This window comes from Callospermophilus lateralis, chromosome 16, assembly GCF_048772815.1.
Source record: "Callospermophilus lateralis isolate mCalLat2 chromosome 16, mCalLat2.hap1, whole genome shotgun sequence".
NCBI lineage: Eukaryota > Metazoa > Chordata > Mammalia > Rodentia > Sciuridae > Callospermophilus > Callospermophilus lateralis.
In genome coordinates this window covers 29,713,186-29,728,579 of record NC_135320.1, presented here as the reverse complement: position 1 = coordinate 29,728,579, position 15,394 = coordinate 29,713,186, and the positions used below count along the sequence as shown (strand labels likewise).

The 15,394-nt window shown below is 38.6% G+C and overlaps 1 protein-coding gene across 2 annotated transcripts in view; it reads right to left on the bottom strand.

The window, feature by feature from the left end:
* Ca8 (carbonic anhydrase 8) overlaps positions 1–15,394 on the bottom strand; it is a 90,170-nt gene that overhangs the window by 23,102 nt on the left and 51,674 nt on the right. Inside the window, exons 5-7 of one of the 2 annotated variants that reach the window (XM_076835881.1) lie at positions 12,951–13,013; positions 10,749–10,797; positions 8,919–9,031 (exon numbers count right to left, since the gene is read on the bottom strand). In XM_076835881.1, coding sequence (XP_076691996.1) covers positions 8,919–9,031; positions 10,749–10,797; positions 12,951–13,013 — 225 coding nt within the window. The remainder of the gene's footprint in view (positions 1–8,918; positions 9,032–10,748; positions 10,798–12,950; positions 13,014–15,394) is intronic. The other variant, XM_076835882.1, reaches the window with a different exon arrangement.

Here is a 15,394-nt window from a genome sequence, read left to right as displayed (position 1 = left end):
TAAAACAGCCATTCTTCATTCTTTACACAGAATGGAGAAACTGAGGCTTTAGAGGTTAACAAGATCTCGCAATCAGTTGGTAGCAGAAGTCAGACAATTCCAAGTCCACCTGCTTTTATCCCAGCTCCACGGCCACCTCTTTAGAAATTCTACTCAAATCTGTATAACCTGTATCCTGCACACATCCCAAGGTATTGATTTTTCTATTTGATCTTAATTTTTATTAATTTTTCTATTAGTTATACGTGACCATCCCAAGGTATTGAGCAAATGTGATTTGAATAGCATCAATCCACCAAAAGTTCACCAACTGGGTATCACAAGATTGTATTCTATAAAGGTCCTTAATATGACAAAGCCCAAATAATTCTTCCCTTCATAAAGAGAAAAGAAATGAATGAGATTAACTAATTCAGGGGATCTAAAAAGAAGTCTAGACTTCAGGGAGACCATGAAACCCCTAAATGATAATAAAAATTGTATATGTGCAGTTTCTAAAGGTGAGGCTCCATGACTCCAAAAAAGTTGAATTCCACAAGATTCTAATTCCACCTATTCACATACATGTTGAGACACAGAGATGTGGAAAAAAATTGTTAGATCAGATACCAAGTTACAAAGCTGACTTCTGATGTTTCCTTTTTCCATGTCTCCAAATACTGATTGATTTCCCAAGGTAGGATAAGTAAGGGTGACCCAACTGGGATTGTCCTGTTTAATTTTTCTATAATGCCTAGGGGCTGTATTTACACAGCAGTGTCAGTTGCTATTTCATCTACATAATATGCTTTCACTAGATCTTCTCAGGGTCTTCAAGTAGGAATGTAGGCAGCACCCACTACATGTGACAGCTGGGAAATTTCTAGAACTGATCTTCATGAGAATTCCCTGTAATTTTGTGCATTCTCCTTAAAAGTTTTCCTAAGTGTGGAGTAGAAAGGAACCTCCTCAGTCAGGGAATCCTGTATGGGTTTTATATTCACAGGCTGATTCCTGTCCTGGTTCTGCCACTTGTGACCCAAATGACCACATGACATTACCTCCTCAAGCCTCAGTTTCCACATATGTGCAATGGTAATTAAAATTTTAAAAATTCACAAAGATAGCATAACAAGTAAGAAAATTCATGAAAATCATTGGAATAGTTTCAAAGACATAGAAAATATTGGATAAATATTAGCCCTCTTACCACAACAAGTTCTTTTGAAGTCTAACCGTTAGCATTTTGAGATAGTTAGCTACAATTGATAATAAACCAATTCACTGAGAAAATGTAAAGTCATCTCTTTTAGCATTCACTTTATACACAATTGTAAGTTACACCTGTAGCCAGAATCTATGGAGCCGACCATAGACACGGTCACTGATGAACAATGTGGACTAGACACCTAACTCCCTAATGTGCTATACAAAAGACTCCATTTTTATTGACTTTGAAGCTTACTTTAAAGTTAGGTGAGTTTTATATTTACATATTTTTAACAGAAGTCACATTCTTCAAGCCCCAGGGCTTGGCCTGAGGCACACTCTGTGAAAACTACTTCAGGAAAAGCAGATCTAAATCAACAGTCAGCCTCAAATCACTGCTTGCTAAGAAAACGATTCCACAAGAAATGCTGTTCTCTGATCACAGCCATGCTTTGAAGGATTCAAACATCAACAAGGATGGTGGCAAAAACGCATCTTTCTGAAATGGCAATTTTTCTGAAGTAACCACCCTTCAAACCCCTTTAGTCCCTTCAAATGGTTTCAAGTGCATGCTGCATTAGCCCACTAAGAAAGGAGGGACTGAGCCAAATGATGAGGATCATATCTCAGGATAAGAGTCTCCAACAAACTCAACTGTCAGGGCACTGCAGAAAACATCAATATTATATCTATTTGAACATGCAATTGCATTGATTTTTAAGGTTTCTCTATTACAATACGGTATTTGTTTTTAACCAATTTGAAAGAGAAATTGGACAGCGGTCCAACACTACAGGAAGAAGTCTTCTAAAGGTATTAGATTGAACAATCACTATTGTCTGAATCAGAGAGGCACTCCAGCAGATCTAAGACATTTGTTCAACCTTCACTAACAAATCAGATTACTCACTCCTGTTCAGCTTTAAAACAGCTTTCTTTATGAATGCATTCAATGGGTTAATTCCCAGGGTTCATAGTTTGACACAAATTAACTTATAAGCGGTACCAAGTTGTTATGACCATATTTTATGTGTCATCTTATTAAAAAGGAAATACAGAAAATCAGTATCCTCCAGGCATTCTTCTCTCTATGGGCATTTGGTTATTTCCATGTCTTGGCTGCAATAAACAGGGGAGTGCAGATGCCTCTTTAAGATATGACTTCAATTCCTTTGGCTCTGGATTTTATTTCCAGAAGGAGAAATAAGTCAGACACAGGAAGACAGATACTTAGGATATCACTTATATGTGGAACCTAAAACAGTCAAACTCATGAAAGCAGAAAAGAAGAATGGTGGTTTCCAGAGATATAAGGAGGCAGAAATGGGGAGGAGATAGTTAAAGGTACAAAGTTTCAGGTATGCAAAAATAAGCAAATTCTTGAGATATACTATATAACATAATGCCTCCAGCTAACAATACTGTATTATATACTTTTTTTGTATTATATACTTGAAAAGTGCTAAGGGAATAGATATTACATTAAGCGATCTTACCAAAGAAACACATCATCATCATCATCACCACCACCACCACCACCATTATACAGAATATGGAAGGAAGCTAACAGACATGTCTATGGCCTTGATGGTGGCAATGGTTTCATGGGTATATTTACTTATTTCCAAATTCACCTAATGCATATATTTGTGTGCGATTTATATTTAATACGTATAGCTTTTGTAGGTCAATCATACTAATAAAATACTTTAACAAAAATGTCAGTGTTCCCATTTTTCTTTATTAATAATGAAAACAAATGAACTAGAATAATATGTTTCCTTATGTTGTGCAGGAGGTAGGGTCTAATAAGAAGTGATCAGGTCATGAGAACTCTCCCCCACAAATGGATTAATGCTGTTAATATGGGAAAGAGTTAGTAATTGTGAGAGTGGGTTTCTTACAAAAGTAAGCTCAGCTCTCTCTTGCTCCCACCCTCCGTTGTCTTCTGCTCTCCACAAAGACCTTCACCAGATGTGTGTGCCATACTCCTGGTCTTCACAACCTCCAGAATTACAAGTCAAACAAATTCATTAAAAATCACCCAGTCTATGATTGCTATAGTTCAGTTCTGGAATATTCCTGAAAGACCCACATATTAAAGGCCTGGTCTCCAGCTTGGCACTATTGGAGGGTGGAGGAAAATTTAAGAGATGAGGCTTAGTGGGAAGTTTTAGGTCACTGGGAGCAGGACCTTGAAGGCTCTGGTGGTGGCTGACAAGACAGTGCTGGGTGCATGGCTCAGTGGTGGAGTGTGTGCTCAGCATGTGCAAGGCCTGGCTTGATCCCCAGCACCAAAAATAAAATAAAATTTTAAAAAAGGAAAGAAAAAAAGAAGAGGCTTAGAGCCCAACCCACAGACCAGGAACATAAGTGTCCTAACTTGGACTCTCAAGGCCATGAAAAGACCCATGTTTCAACCTATAGAATTATGGAATGGGGAAGGGATAAAGAGAAGGCAAGACTGAAAAGAAAAAAAAACAATTGTTTACAAAGTTCCAAGAGACATATGCCCATGTTGTGAAAAACAGTAAACACATTCATGTTCCTTCATTGCACTGGTATTACTTTAGAATGAAAGAGAAAAATCAGAGACAGACAGCTAATAGGAGAATACAGATAAGCTAAGAAACTGAAATGGATAAGTAGGAGGGAAATGCAGGAAAAGGAGAGAAAAACGTAATGACGTTCTATCAATTCTGGGATGAATATTGGTGCACATTTCCATGGCTGAGAAATCAGGATGTGTCTTACAATTTCTGTTGTCAGATTTGACGAAGTTTGGGTATTTTTATTTTAATCATGGCATCTCATTTCCAAGCAACAATCCATTTGTAAAAGAAAATGTTTGTTTATTTCTACTTTGATTTCCTCATCCTTAGACCATTATTTATCTTAAATTTATTTAATGGTTATAGATCTTAGAAAGAAGAAAATAACATTCATTCAAATCCATCCAGTCATGTTTTCCCACCCGAGTATATTGAATGCAAATCAGGAATAATGAAAAATTCAACTAAGCAAGGTCTTCCAGTCCTGGATTCTAGACTCAGGGTGCTCAGGACAATGTAAACCCTTAACTCGGGGCTTAATTATCAACACTGTACTTCAGCAGAAGTCTCCCCCTCCTTGAATCCAAGCTGCTGCACATTTAATAGGAAGCATCATGACCCAGAGCCCCCTCTTCAGTGTCATTAGTGCACACACTATTATCTTACAGCAGATGATGCATTTCAAGACACCGACTGCCTCCGGAACAACATTCAGCAGCTTAATTACACATTAACCCATGATATAGGAGACATTTTCCTTTAATTCAATGCAAGGTTTTATGTTTTTCTCAGTTTATTCAGCTAGGTAGAGACTCCACCTACCATGTACTATTCTTTTTGTTATTATATATATGTATATATATATATATATATATATATATATATATATATATGTATATATATTATTTTATAATATTTCATATATTTTCTCTCACACACATATTCCATATATTCTCCCTCCCTTTCTCTCCCTCCCTTCCTCTTTCTCTCACTCTCGCTCTGCTAGCTCTTTTTTTCTCTCTCACACATTCCCTGTCTGCCTCCTGCCTCTCCTCCCCCTTTAAGTACAATATTATAAGGCGTCTCAACTTTTCTTGATCTAGACTCTAAAATCACACCCTCTCCCTTTGGTTCCTCTCATTTTCATTGCCCTCTCTGGACCTCTTGAGTTTTTGCCTTGCTTTTTCTGAAATGATATGAGCAGCAGCACCAAGGGAAGCCTTTTGAGTCAAGGACAGGCTGATTTACACTCTCCCGAGATCATACTGTTTTTCTAAATCACTCTAAATTGCATTTTAATATACATCAACCTGTGTCTCTCTGTGTGTGCACACTGTCTATATTTAACACTCTGGCCCTCTAAAAAGATGTTGCAATGGTGCCATGTGCTAAGAGCACCTAAATCATTTTTCTTGAATGATTACAGCTAATTGGAAAGTCATCCATTTTCAAAGGCAGTAGAGATTTTTCTCTCTAATACACATTCCTTTGACTTTGGCTCCCCTTAAGGAAGATATGGTTAGACTTAGGTCATTGCCTTTATTCAAAAGCATAACAGACCGATGTTCTCTTTGAAGCCAGAGACCTAAAGGAACAATGGTTTATCCCTGATCTCAGAATAGCCCATGGGTCAACAAGGTAGTAAAATATTATATCCTGTCCACGGGACTTCGGTTAGCATTCTCAGGAGTTCAGCATGAACATCCCCAGTGCTATACCAGTAAGGAATCGTTCACAGAGGTCTAAGAGGAACAAAGAATTTTTGAGGCTCAACAAGGTTAGACCCAACCAACTTTCAATAAAATGAAACTTGTAGTCACAGAGAAAAAGTATTTATTTCTCACTAAAAGATTTGAACTAGTATTATAGAATTTCCCCTCAACAAAGTAAAGCTGAACAAATGTCACTATAGAAACTCAGCTGACCTATATCATTTCTAGGTCTAACACTTCTCCCTGGGGCTAAGCCCAATTCATGCATTTCAGCCCTTAACTGCTGTGTGTGCAGAATCTGCTACTCATGATCTTTTTACTCCCTCCAGATGTCCCATCTGCCTCCTGACTTTCCTGCTTCGCAAGCCATTCTCTGGGACACCTCTTACAAAGCAGACCCCTGGTACCCTGCCAGTCTGCAGTTCCCAGGATCACCTCTTTTCTCTTCCTGAAGGGTCTCCTCTTCCACACTTAGCGCTTCACCCACCATGTATAGATGTCTACAACCATGAGCTCACAGTTCTCCATAGAATCTGTTCTTTGATTCCATGTTATGCTGAAAAGTGACACCTAATATTCACCAAGCCACATCCAGAGAATAACAGAGGGATCTCTCCTCCTCACAAACCCTTCCTATGTCATCAGCCACCAAGTTTTGATTCTACTTCCTTATTATTTCTAAAGCTATTCCCTTCCCTTCATTTCACTGCCACCATGGTAACTCAGATCCACACCGTCATCCTGCAGCTACAGAAATGTTTCTCAAAATTGACACTTGGTCATGTCTCCTCCTTGCTGCATTCCAGGGATTCTAGAGTACCTTCAGGTGAAGTTCACCTTTCCACAATATAACACCAAGCTGGATGCAAAAGTCAGGCCCCTGCTCTCTTCTCCAACCTCCTCTAATGAACAGGCCCTCAGGCTAACTATGGGCACTCCCCAGATGCCCTCTGCTTTCTGTTGGCTCCAAGTCTTCGCAGATGCTTTTCACCAGCTGGCAATGTCCACTAATACTCAACCCCAGCCATGGTGGCAGCAATCAGTAGCTGATTTGATCACTGGATTCATTCTTCCTGAACATGACATAAAAATGCAATTCCCAGCCTTCCCCCAGGTAGGTGTGGTCATGTGACTAGTTGTAGCCAACAGAAAGTAAGCATAAGGGGAGTTCACCATTTTTTAGGACCAGCCCTTGAATATTCTCTCTTGAGATCTTACACTCTTCCTGCTGGCTAAGAGCCCCTTCCAAGAGCACCTCTGAGAGGAAGGCACTGAATGTGGATGAACTTCCTTCACCCTGGATTCCTGAATGGCTGCACAAAAAAAGGACTCTTCTGTGTGAATCAGTAACATATATGTTGAAATGTTCATGTGAAATAGATATCCACAGTACGTCACTGAAATCTTGAGTTTTATCTGTTTTAAGAGCTACCATCTTTGCTTTGAAATCTCAAATCTAGACATCATTAGCACAACTCTCTATTCTTACTATTAAACTCAAATTTCTAACTTCTTCATTCTCTTTCACCAGACTAACTTTCTAATATTTTTCAGGAATTATTCCCTAAACCTCTCAGTCTGGGTTGGGTTTCTTCCACCTTACTTACTATAATTATGATTACCTATATGACTATTTTCCTCCCCAACTCTGTGGTAAAGTTTTTGAAAGTGAAAACTTTAATCTGCTTTAATCTCTGTATCCTCTATGCCAAGCTGGCACTCAGGAATACGTTTCATATAATAACAAATAGATGAATAAATAAATAAAGGAATCAGGATTTGTCATGTGGAAAATATGAAGACTCAGAAGTTATGTGACAAAAGTCCATAAGATAATGGTGAGTATGGAGAGGAAAGGCTGGATGGGGAACTTTTAAAATTAATCCCTAGAAAAGAAGAAAAACTATAAAATGCTCAAAAAAGAATTTTAAAGATTTAAGGACAAATAAAAAGAGACCTGAATGAGCTGGCAGGAAACTTGAGCTTCTTAACTTCTAAAAATGAAGTAAGATATCAAAAATTTGTAAAATGTTACTAAAGAAAACTTAGTTTGTTCTAAGTATTGCCTTTTTGAGCTTGATCATAAAGTGAAAATAGCTTTCTAGAATATGTCCATTGGATGGGTCTCTGGAGGACATGAGATATTTTGTTTTAATCGGCTTTTTCACCGCTGTGACTTACCAGAACAATTTTAGAGGAGGAAAGGTTTATTAGAGGCTCATGGTTTCAGAGGTCTCCATCCATAAGAGGCTGGCTCCATTTCTCAGAGTTCAAGGTGAGGCAGGATTTGAGTTCAATATTACGGCAGAAGAGTGTGGAAGAGGGAAGGAGCTCACGTGGTGATCAGGAAGCAGAGAAAGAGTCTCCACTTGCCAGATACAAATATATATACTCCAAAGCCATGCCCTAATACCCACCTCCTCCAGTGACACCCTACCACTTCAGTTACTACTCAGTTAATCCCTATCAGGGGGATTAATCCACTGACTGGGTTAAGACTCTAATAACCCCATCATTTCTCCTCTGAACCTTCTTGCATTGTCTCACATGTGAGCTTTGGGGGGACACTTCACATCTAAACCATAACATATTTAAAGCAACTTTCTTGTAATAATATCACAATCATTGGTTTTTGTTGTTTGTTTTGTGTTTTGGTGCTGAGGAACGAACCCATGCTAGGCATTGTTTTACTACTAAGCTATATTCCCAGTCCCTTCAAAATCATTGTTCAAATTCCTTATAATGATGTTGCCTCATGTTCAACCAGCTCACATCCCAGTGGCAATTCACTTGGGTGTTCCCATCCACTATGCACTGCATCTATGTATTTATTTATTTATTTAGAGATAACATCTTGCAGTGTTGTCCATGCTGGTCTTGAACTTCTGGTTCAAAGGATCCTTCCATCTCAGCCTCCCAAATAGCAGGATTACAGGTGTGCCACACTGCACCAGTACGCATTAGGGAGCACCTTTAATAGAGTTTCAAGGCCTCAGTGGATAACCCAAAGTAAAGCCATAGAACAATCTAGAACATTTCAAGGCATTCTTTTGGCTTCTTAGCCTCTCCACATATAGAAGGCTCCTGTTACTGTCAGGGAAGGAGTGAAAAGGAGCTGACAGAAATAATCAGCATTCTCACTTTATTCCAGAACTTTCTCCTCTCCACACCTGAGAAAACATCATAAAGGAATAACTAATCAAAAGTTTGGCTCTTTCAGTGACTTCTGTTTACTCTGTAAAAACTAACTTTTAAAATACTTTATTATCTATGAATGAGTGCTGGATTTTTGTTCTTCTTTGACCTTTCCACTGCTTTCACTGGCTTGAGACATTTAACTTTCATCTGAAAAGGTATGACTGATCTAAAGGGAGCAAAAACATAATACAGACATTTTCCTTTTACAGAAACAATATCTAACCTTTAACGCAGAACTTCACTCTGAGAGATTTAAGAGTGTGCTCACCTGTAGCTGGGATATAGTTAAAGGGTATCGGAATAGTATCCAGGTAACACCTTCGCTGCAAGGCGGGATGGTGAGAGAGCCTTCGTACACCCAGTAGTCCCGCAGCAGAGGGTCTGTGTGACCACGTGGACGTGTCAGGAAAAGGCAGGTTAATTGACAATGATCTGGAAGACTCCAACAGCAGTGTTCAGAAATACAAATCTCCCCATGATGCTTCTCAGAAGGGCATAACAGTTTTAAGTCAGAGCCTCACATACATGTTCTTAAACTAATCATCATCAAGAAAATAACTAATGAAAAACATGATGAATGTTTATAGTGATTTTTATCAGCAAATTACTATATGTGTCTATCAGGTTTAATTAATCTAGGAAGAAAACAGCCATGTTTCTATTTTCATTTTAGAGGATTTACTTCATAGATTCACATCTAATACTTTGAATTTTTTTTGTAGTTATAGATGGACAGAATGCCTTTATTTTGTTTGTATGTGGTGCTGAGGATTGAACCCAGTGCCTCACACATACTAGGAAAGTGCTTTGCCACTGAGCTACAGCCCCAGCACTCCTACCTAATACTTATTGAACTACATGGCAGGTACTATTCTGAGCATTGTAACATTCATTCATTTAATCTTCACATCAAATTAATACTCCAGATTCTTCTGTTAGTCCAATTTCTCAGATGGGGAAACTGAACCACAGGTTAGGAATTTTCCTAGGGTCACTCAGCTAATAACCGACAGAACCAGACTTGAATCCATGCAGTCTGGCTAAAGCCTATGTTTCTAACCGTGGTTCTAGCCTTGTTCATATTGTTTCTTCAACAGCAAAATATTAAAACCATAATATAGAAGGAAATATTTCATTCTCATTAAATTATTTAGCTTTGCATTAGAGGAATTCATGATTAAATATAATGGGAAAATGTTTAGATTTGACAGAAATTGGCTGGTTGTAGAGCAATTAAATGTAGAAAGCAGGACAAAATAAATTATCTGGTTTTGTTTGAAACACTATGAAACAGAATATAATTTAGGCAGAGAAATGTGAAGACTGAAATTTAATACAAAATCACCTTGAAATCCAAGTTTCATTGTGCATATTTTGTGCATAATTATTACCTGTGTGCATAAGCACAATTGGAATAATGTCTAGATAAAAGTATTACTACAATAAAGTAACCTTATGAAATTAGATACAAAGTTTATTTCACTCTAGAGATTAATAAGTACTGACCAATCTTAGAAGAATATCAAGGTTCATCAAGGTTCTTTTATCATGCAGGCACTTTACACAAAAGGTATCAATTTTTACAGATGACAGACATAAGGAAGTTCTTCATGGATGAGTGGAACTAGTAGCAATGTTTTTTTTATTGTTTCAAGTCTCTACTCCTATATTTGGAGAAATCTGAAACTAGTATTTACTACAGAGAATATCAATTGCAAATAAACTTTATTAACTAATAAGATATAATTATACATATAAATAACCATATATAACCATATATATAACTACACACACACACACACACACACACACACACACACACACACATATATATATATATTCTGAGAAAAATAGTATAGTTATATTCATAATTAAAATTCATTTTATGGTCAGGCATGGTGACAATGCCTATAATCTCAGCAACTCAGGAGGCTAACGAAGGAGGATCACAAATTCAAGGCCAGCCTCAGCAATGTAGCAAGGCCCTACGCAACTCTGCGAGACCCTATGCCAAAATAAAAAGGACTGGGGATGTGGCTCAGTGGTAAGGCACTCTTTGGTTCAATGAGCAGTAACAAAAAAAAAAAAAATTGCTTACCTGGTAATAAAGTGTTAGGATTAAAGCAGGGTATTGTCTTGGACTTCCCCTGGGGGAAAAAAATTTACTCCATGTCAATGTAAAATTTCTAATTTAAAAAAAATAAAAATATTATTCGAACTAAAATTCTAGATTGAAGTCTTTTCTGAATGGCCTCATTGGGTCCCCTAGATTTGTAGGTGTATCATTCTGCTTTCTCATCAGAACAAGATTGAGATGTAAACAAGACATTTCTACCCTGTGTCTGTGGCTATTTTCTTTGCTATTGCAGTTCCGATTGCCCTGTGATTCCTCATGTGGAGTTTACAATTGGTGTCCATCTGTCCCATATCAACTACTTTTTCTGCTTCTATCACACTCATACCCAAGACTTGGTATAAAACACAGAGCCCTGGCTCAGAAACTTTCCTCTTGCCTGTTTGGAACACAGTTCCTAACCTCTTGGGCATTACAATCTGGCACCCAACTTGTCATTTTGTCCCATGTGCGTTTGAAAATTCAACTCTAAGAACTATTCTGGGTGATCTTCTCATCCAGAATGTGAGAGATGAAATTCAGATATGAATATTCTATTCCAAACAACTTTTTTCAAAGCAAGATTTAAATTTTAAGGGAAATATCTGCACCCTTATTCAACAGTTGACACTTATGATCCTTATTTTAAATTGCGTCATTCAAATGCTTAGGCCTCAGAGGCAGGAGGACAGTTGGATTTCTGTCTATTAATACACAAACAACATTGTAGAAGCCTCTTCCCTTCTTCATGGGATTATTTTATACTTTAAGGAATCCAGCCTTCTTTGTCCTACCCCAGATTCTGTATTCCATAAAGATTGATGTCCTGTTAGCTAAATAAATGAGAGAGATTTCCTCAGTGCATTTCTACTGGAAAATATCAGTTCAAAAAGTGTCCTCGCCCTCTTTATACTTGTTTTCTTTTGACTAGTGTGGACTCCATCAGTAGCTGGGTTCCTTAAGAGCCCACCCAGTGGAACTTAAGTGAAATTCTCCCTGATTCAAGAGGCCCTGGAGGTGGTCTCAGAGATCTCTTATACAACCAGTCTTTCTATTTTATTTTACATATAGCCTTACCTCATTTTGAATGTCTTGGAGGCTCTTTATCACAGCCTTCAGGACGACCTGTTCCTTCCCCATGCTGGTGGAGAACCACAGTCACACTTGATTCTCAGACTGATCTCATAATTGTCACTGGGTACTTGGAACCCCTAAGTCAAGCAAGCTCAATGCCTGCTCTGTATCTCCAGTGGCCAAACAGGACTAAACTACTACCTGGCCCAAGATTACTGACATTCAACTCAGCACAGGCATAGAAGGTCCTGTTTCAAACAGAGCTTAACTTCCCAGCAATGCTGTGTGTCATGACATTACAGGGTCATATTGATCTAAGTCGCCTTCTCTGGGATATTATCATATGGATTATGTGTACTTCTATTACTACTATTATTATTGTTGTTGTTATTACTTAACATACATACTTTGAAGTCTGGTTCCAAAAATTGCATTGGTTTCATTTATAATGCTTTCCTATAATAAGTAAACAGTAAGGGTTAACTCAGTAGGCCAAGGCTGCCCAAACTCTGCACATCCTGTCTTTAGTATTAGCCCTTGGTTAGCTCTTAGTAGATAACTCCTGGGCCCTTGGGATATTCTACCCCATAAGAGACCTGAGGGCCTGGGTCTTGCTGTATTTATGGTGAACTCCTAATGATGCCTGGGCCTTGGGCCAAGCTGCACTTGGCAGGTTTGTACTGCCCATGTAATTTGTGGATGCCTGGTTTTCCTAGGGTGTGGGGAGGAAGCCTGGAGTTTGATGAGCTGAAGTGGTTAGGTAAGCCCTTCATGCTTGCATGACCAACCCCTAATAAAAGCCCTAGATTCCAGGACTCAGATGGGCTTCCCAGGTTGGCAGCATAATATGCACCTGACACTTGGTTGCTGGGAGAACTGGGGCATCCCCATGAGACCTCCTTGGGAGGTGATACTTGGAAGCTTCTTCAGGTTCCCCCTGAACTTCAGCCCACATGTGCCTCTGCCCTTCACTTAGATTTGAACTGTAACCTTGCACTGTCCTATCCCATGAATAGAACAGCTTTTCTGAGTCCTGTGGGTTCTAGAGAATTATCAAGAGTTGGTCCAGGGGCCTCTTAGACATGAGAGTTTCTGTTTTAAAGAACAACTTACCTTATATTGAATATCCTGGAGGATCTCAGTCACAGCCTTGAGCCCAACATGTTCCTTCCCTATCTGAAATGTATAAAGCATAAACCACAAACACAATATTTTAAAAGTTTTTACTTTTATTCAAAATAGTAACCAGAAGTGAGGTTCCAACCCACCTGCATGTCCTTTCTGGGGGATTAAATGACCTTTCCTTTTATGGCCAGGTCAATATCTACTTAAGGTATTTAAAGTTGTAACAGCTAGTACAAGAAAGTAGTAGCTATGACACCCAAGAACCCGTTCGGCTTCATATTTCTATGCATAGGTGTCACTCATTGTGCCATAATTCAAATACTAAATTAAACAAGACTATTATATAAAAGTGTCAAGCATATATTTTAATTAAAACTACTCAGTGCATATCCAAACTCTTGCATTCTTGCCTCTGGTGTTTATAGATCATTATTATAAATATTTCCCAAAGCTGAATTTTTTTTTCTGAAGAGCAGGTATGTGATGTCCTATATTAAAGTTACCAAAATCAAGACATTTCTTAATTACCACCGATCATAATTGTTATAGCCATCATTTTATTTAATCTTAAGAATATGCTTTCAATAGCTTTCTATTATGAAATAACACATATCCTTGGTATACAAAGTACTCCAAAGAAATTTGAGATTTGAACTATTTTTTTTTTTTTGATATTTAATGTCCTTGATGTTAACTTTGCAAATCTAAAGTGCCAGCTGATTCACACTTCCAAAGCTTTCAGTGGTCCAAGACAATGGAGAAAGTAATAGCAGAGATCACTTATCACCTTAGGTAACAATCACTGCTATCCCTCAGCTTCTTCTCTTCCACATACATTTTTGAAGAATGACCTATGAAAAGCTGGACTAACTTTCAACATGCACACATTTTCTATTTTTCTCAATATCAACCAACTGCAAAATATGCTAGGGGGAAAAAAAAGACAAGAAAAGCCTAGCATAAGATAGGTCAATCTGTTCAGTGTAATCAGATTTCCATTATTTTTGAAGTGTTTGCAATTCCTGAAATAGGTTCTAAAAACAGAAAATAAATTTCATGAAGTTAAAAAAAGAAGAAGAAGAAGAAAAAGAAAAGAAAAATGTCCCCATGAGTGTAGAAGGCTGGATCTTGGGCAAAAGCCTTCACCCCATCTTCAGAAGAAATGGACCCTCCTCATCTTACTGGTTTAACTCGGAGGCAACATTTGGATGCCTGCACATTTGGCTGTGGTCTATTTTCACTTCATGCAGCTCCTGCCAGACCATGAACTCTTTGAGAAGATTCCAATCTGAGTACTGTAAGGTCACATAACAGTTGTCATAAGTGAGCTCCCTTGTGTTAGACTACCTGGATTCTTATCATGACCCTGCCACTTTTTGGCTATGTGACTTTGGGCAAATGTGCTTAACCTCACCAGGCACAGTGGTGCATGCCTGTAATCCCAGCAGCTGGGGAGTCTGAGACAGGAGGATCATGAGTTCAAAGCCAGCCTGAGCAATTTAGCGAGGCCCGAAGCAACTCACTGAGACCCTCTCTCTAAATAAAATACAAAAATAATAATAATAATAATAATAATAATGGGTTGGGGATGTGGTTCAGTGGTTGCGTACCCCTGGGTTCAATCCCCAGTGCCAAAATAAAAAGAAAAGACAGAAAAAAATGTGTGTGTACATATACTTAACTTCTATGTCCTTTGTCACCCATAAGTGGGAAGGATAAAGTGATAGGGTTGAAGATCATGTCACTCGTTATCCTGCTTAACCTGCGGGATGTTGTAGAGCATCAAACAGATTTCACATATAGTGGCACTTCATAACTATTCATGGCCTTTCTATTCATGAAGATTCTTCACTTTACAAGCAAAACTTTATACCCTGCAACAAACTCCAGCTGTTGCTCGGTCACTTTCCTTCTTTACCAAATAAATTCATATGTGAAAAAGTCATAACCACCAAAATCCAAGTACACATGACAGTCTCCACACCCAACTGCTAAAATCCTGCAGCAGCTCCTGTGCCAACACAATCCGGTGAATCCTCCAGGACTGTGAGATCTGTCACTTTCTTACTTCTCCTCTTTGCCATCTTTCACCACCACCAAAAATGCAAACCACTCTCGTGAGCCTCCTCTCCTGGAATTGAAGCCCTGTTCCATCTATTTTTTTTTCCATTTCTGCCTCACTCTTGCCTTATTTCCCACTGTGCTCCCTGGACTCAGGATGGCTATGTCACTGACAAGCTCTCCTACCACCTCCTGGTCTATGAGAACCCCCTGTGTGTGTCCAAGGTATAGCTCTCAGGCCTTTCCATAAAAACCGGGCAGTCTCCCAGGATGGAGACTATGGTCAGTGCCCTTCAGTTTAGTATCTCTGACCTACATGCACAAGGCTGACCTTCTCTGAGTGGACTGTCCTCTTTTGACGTTCTCATGCC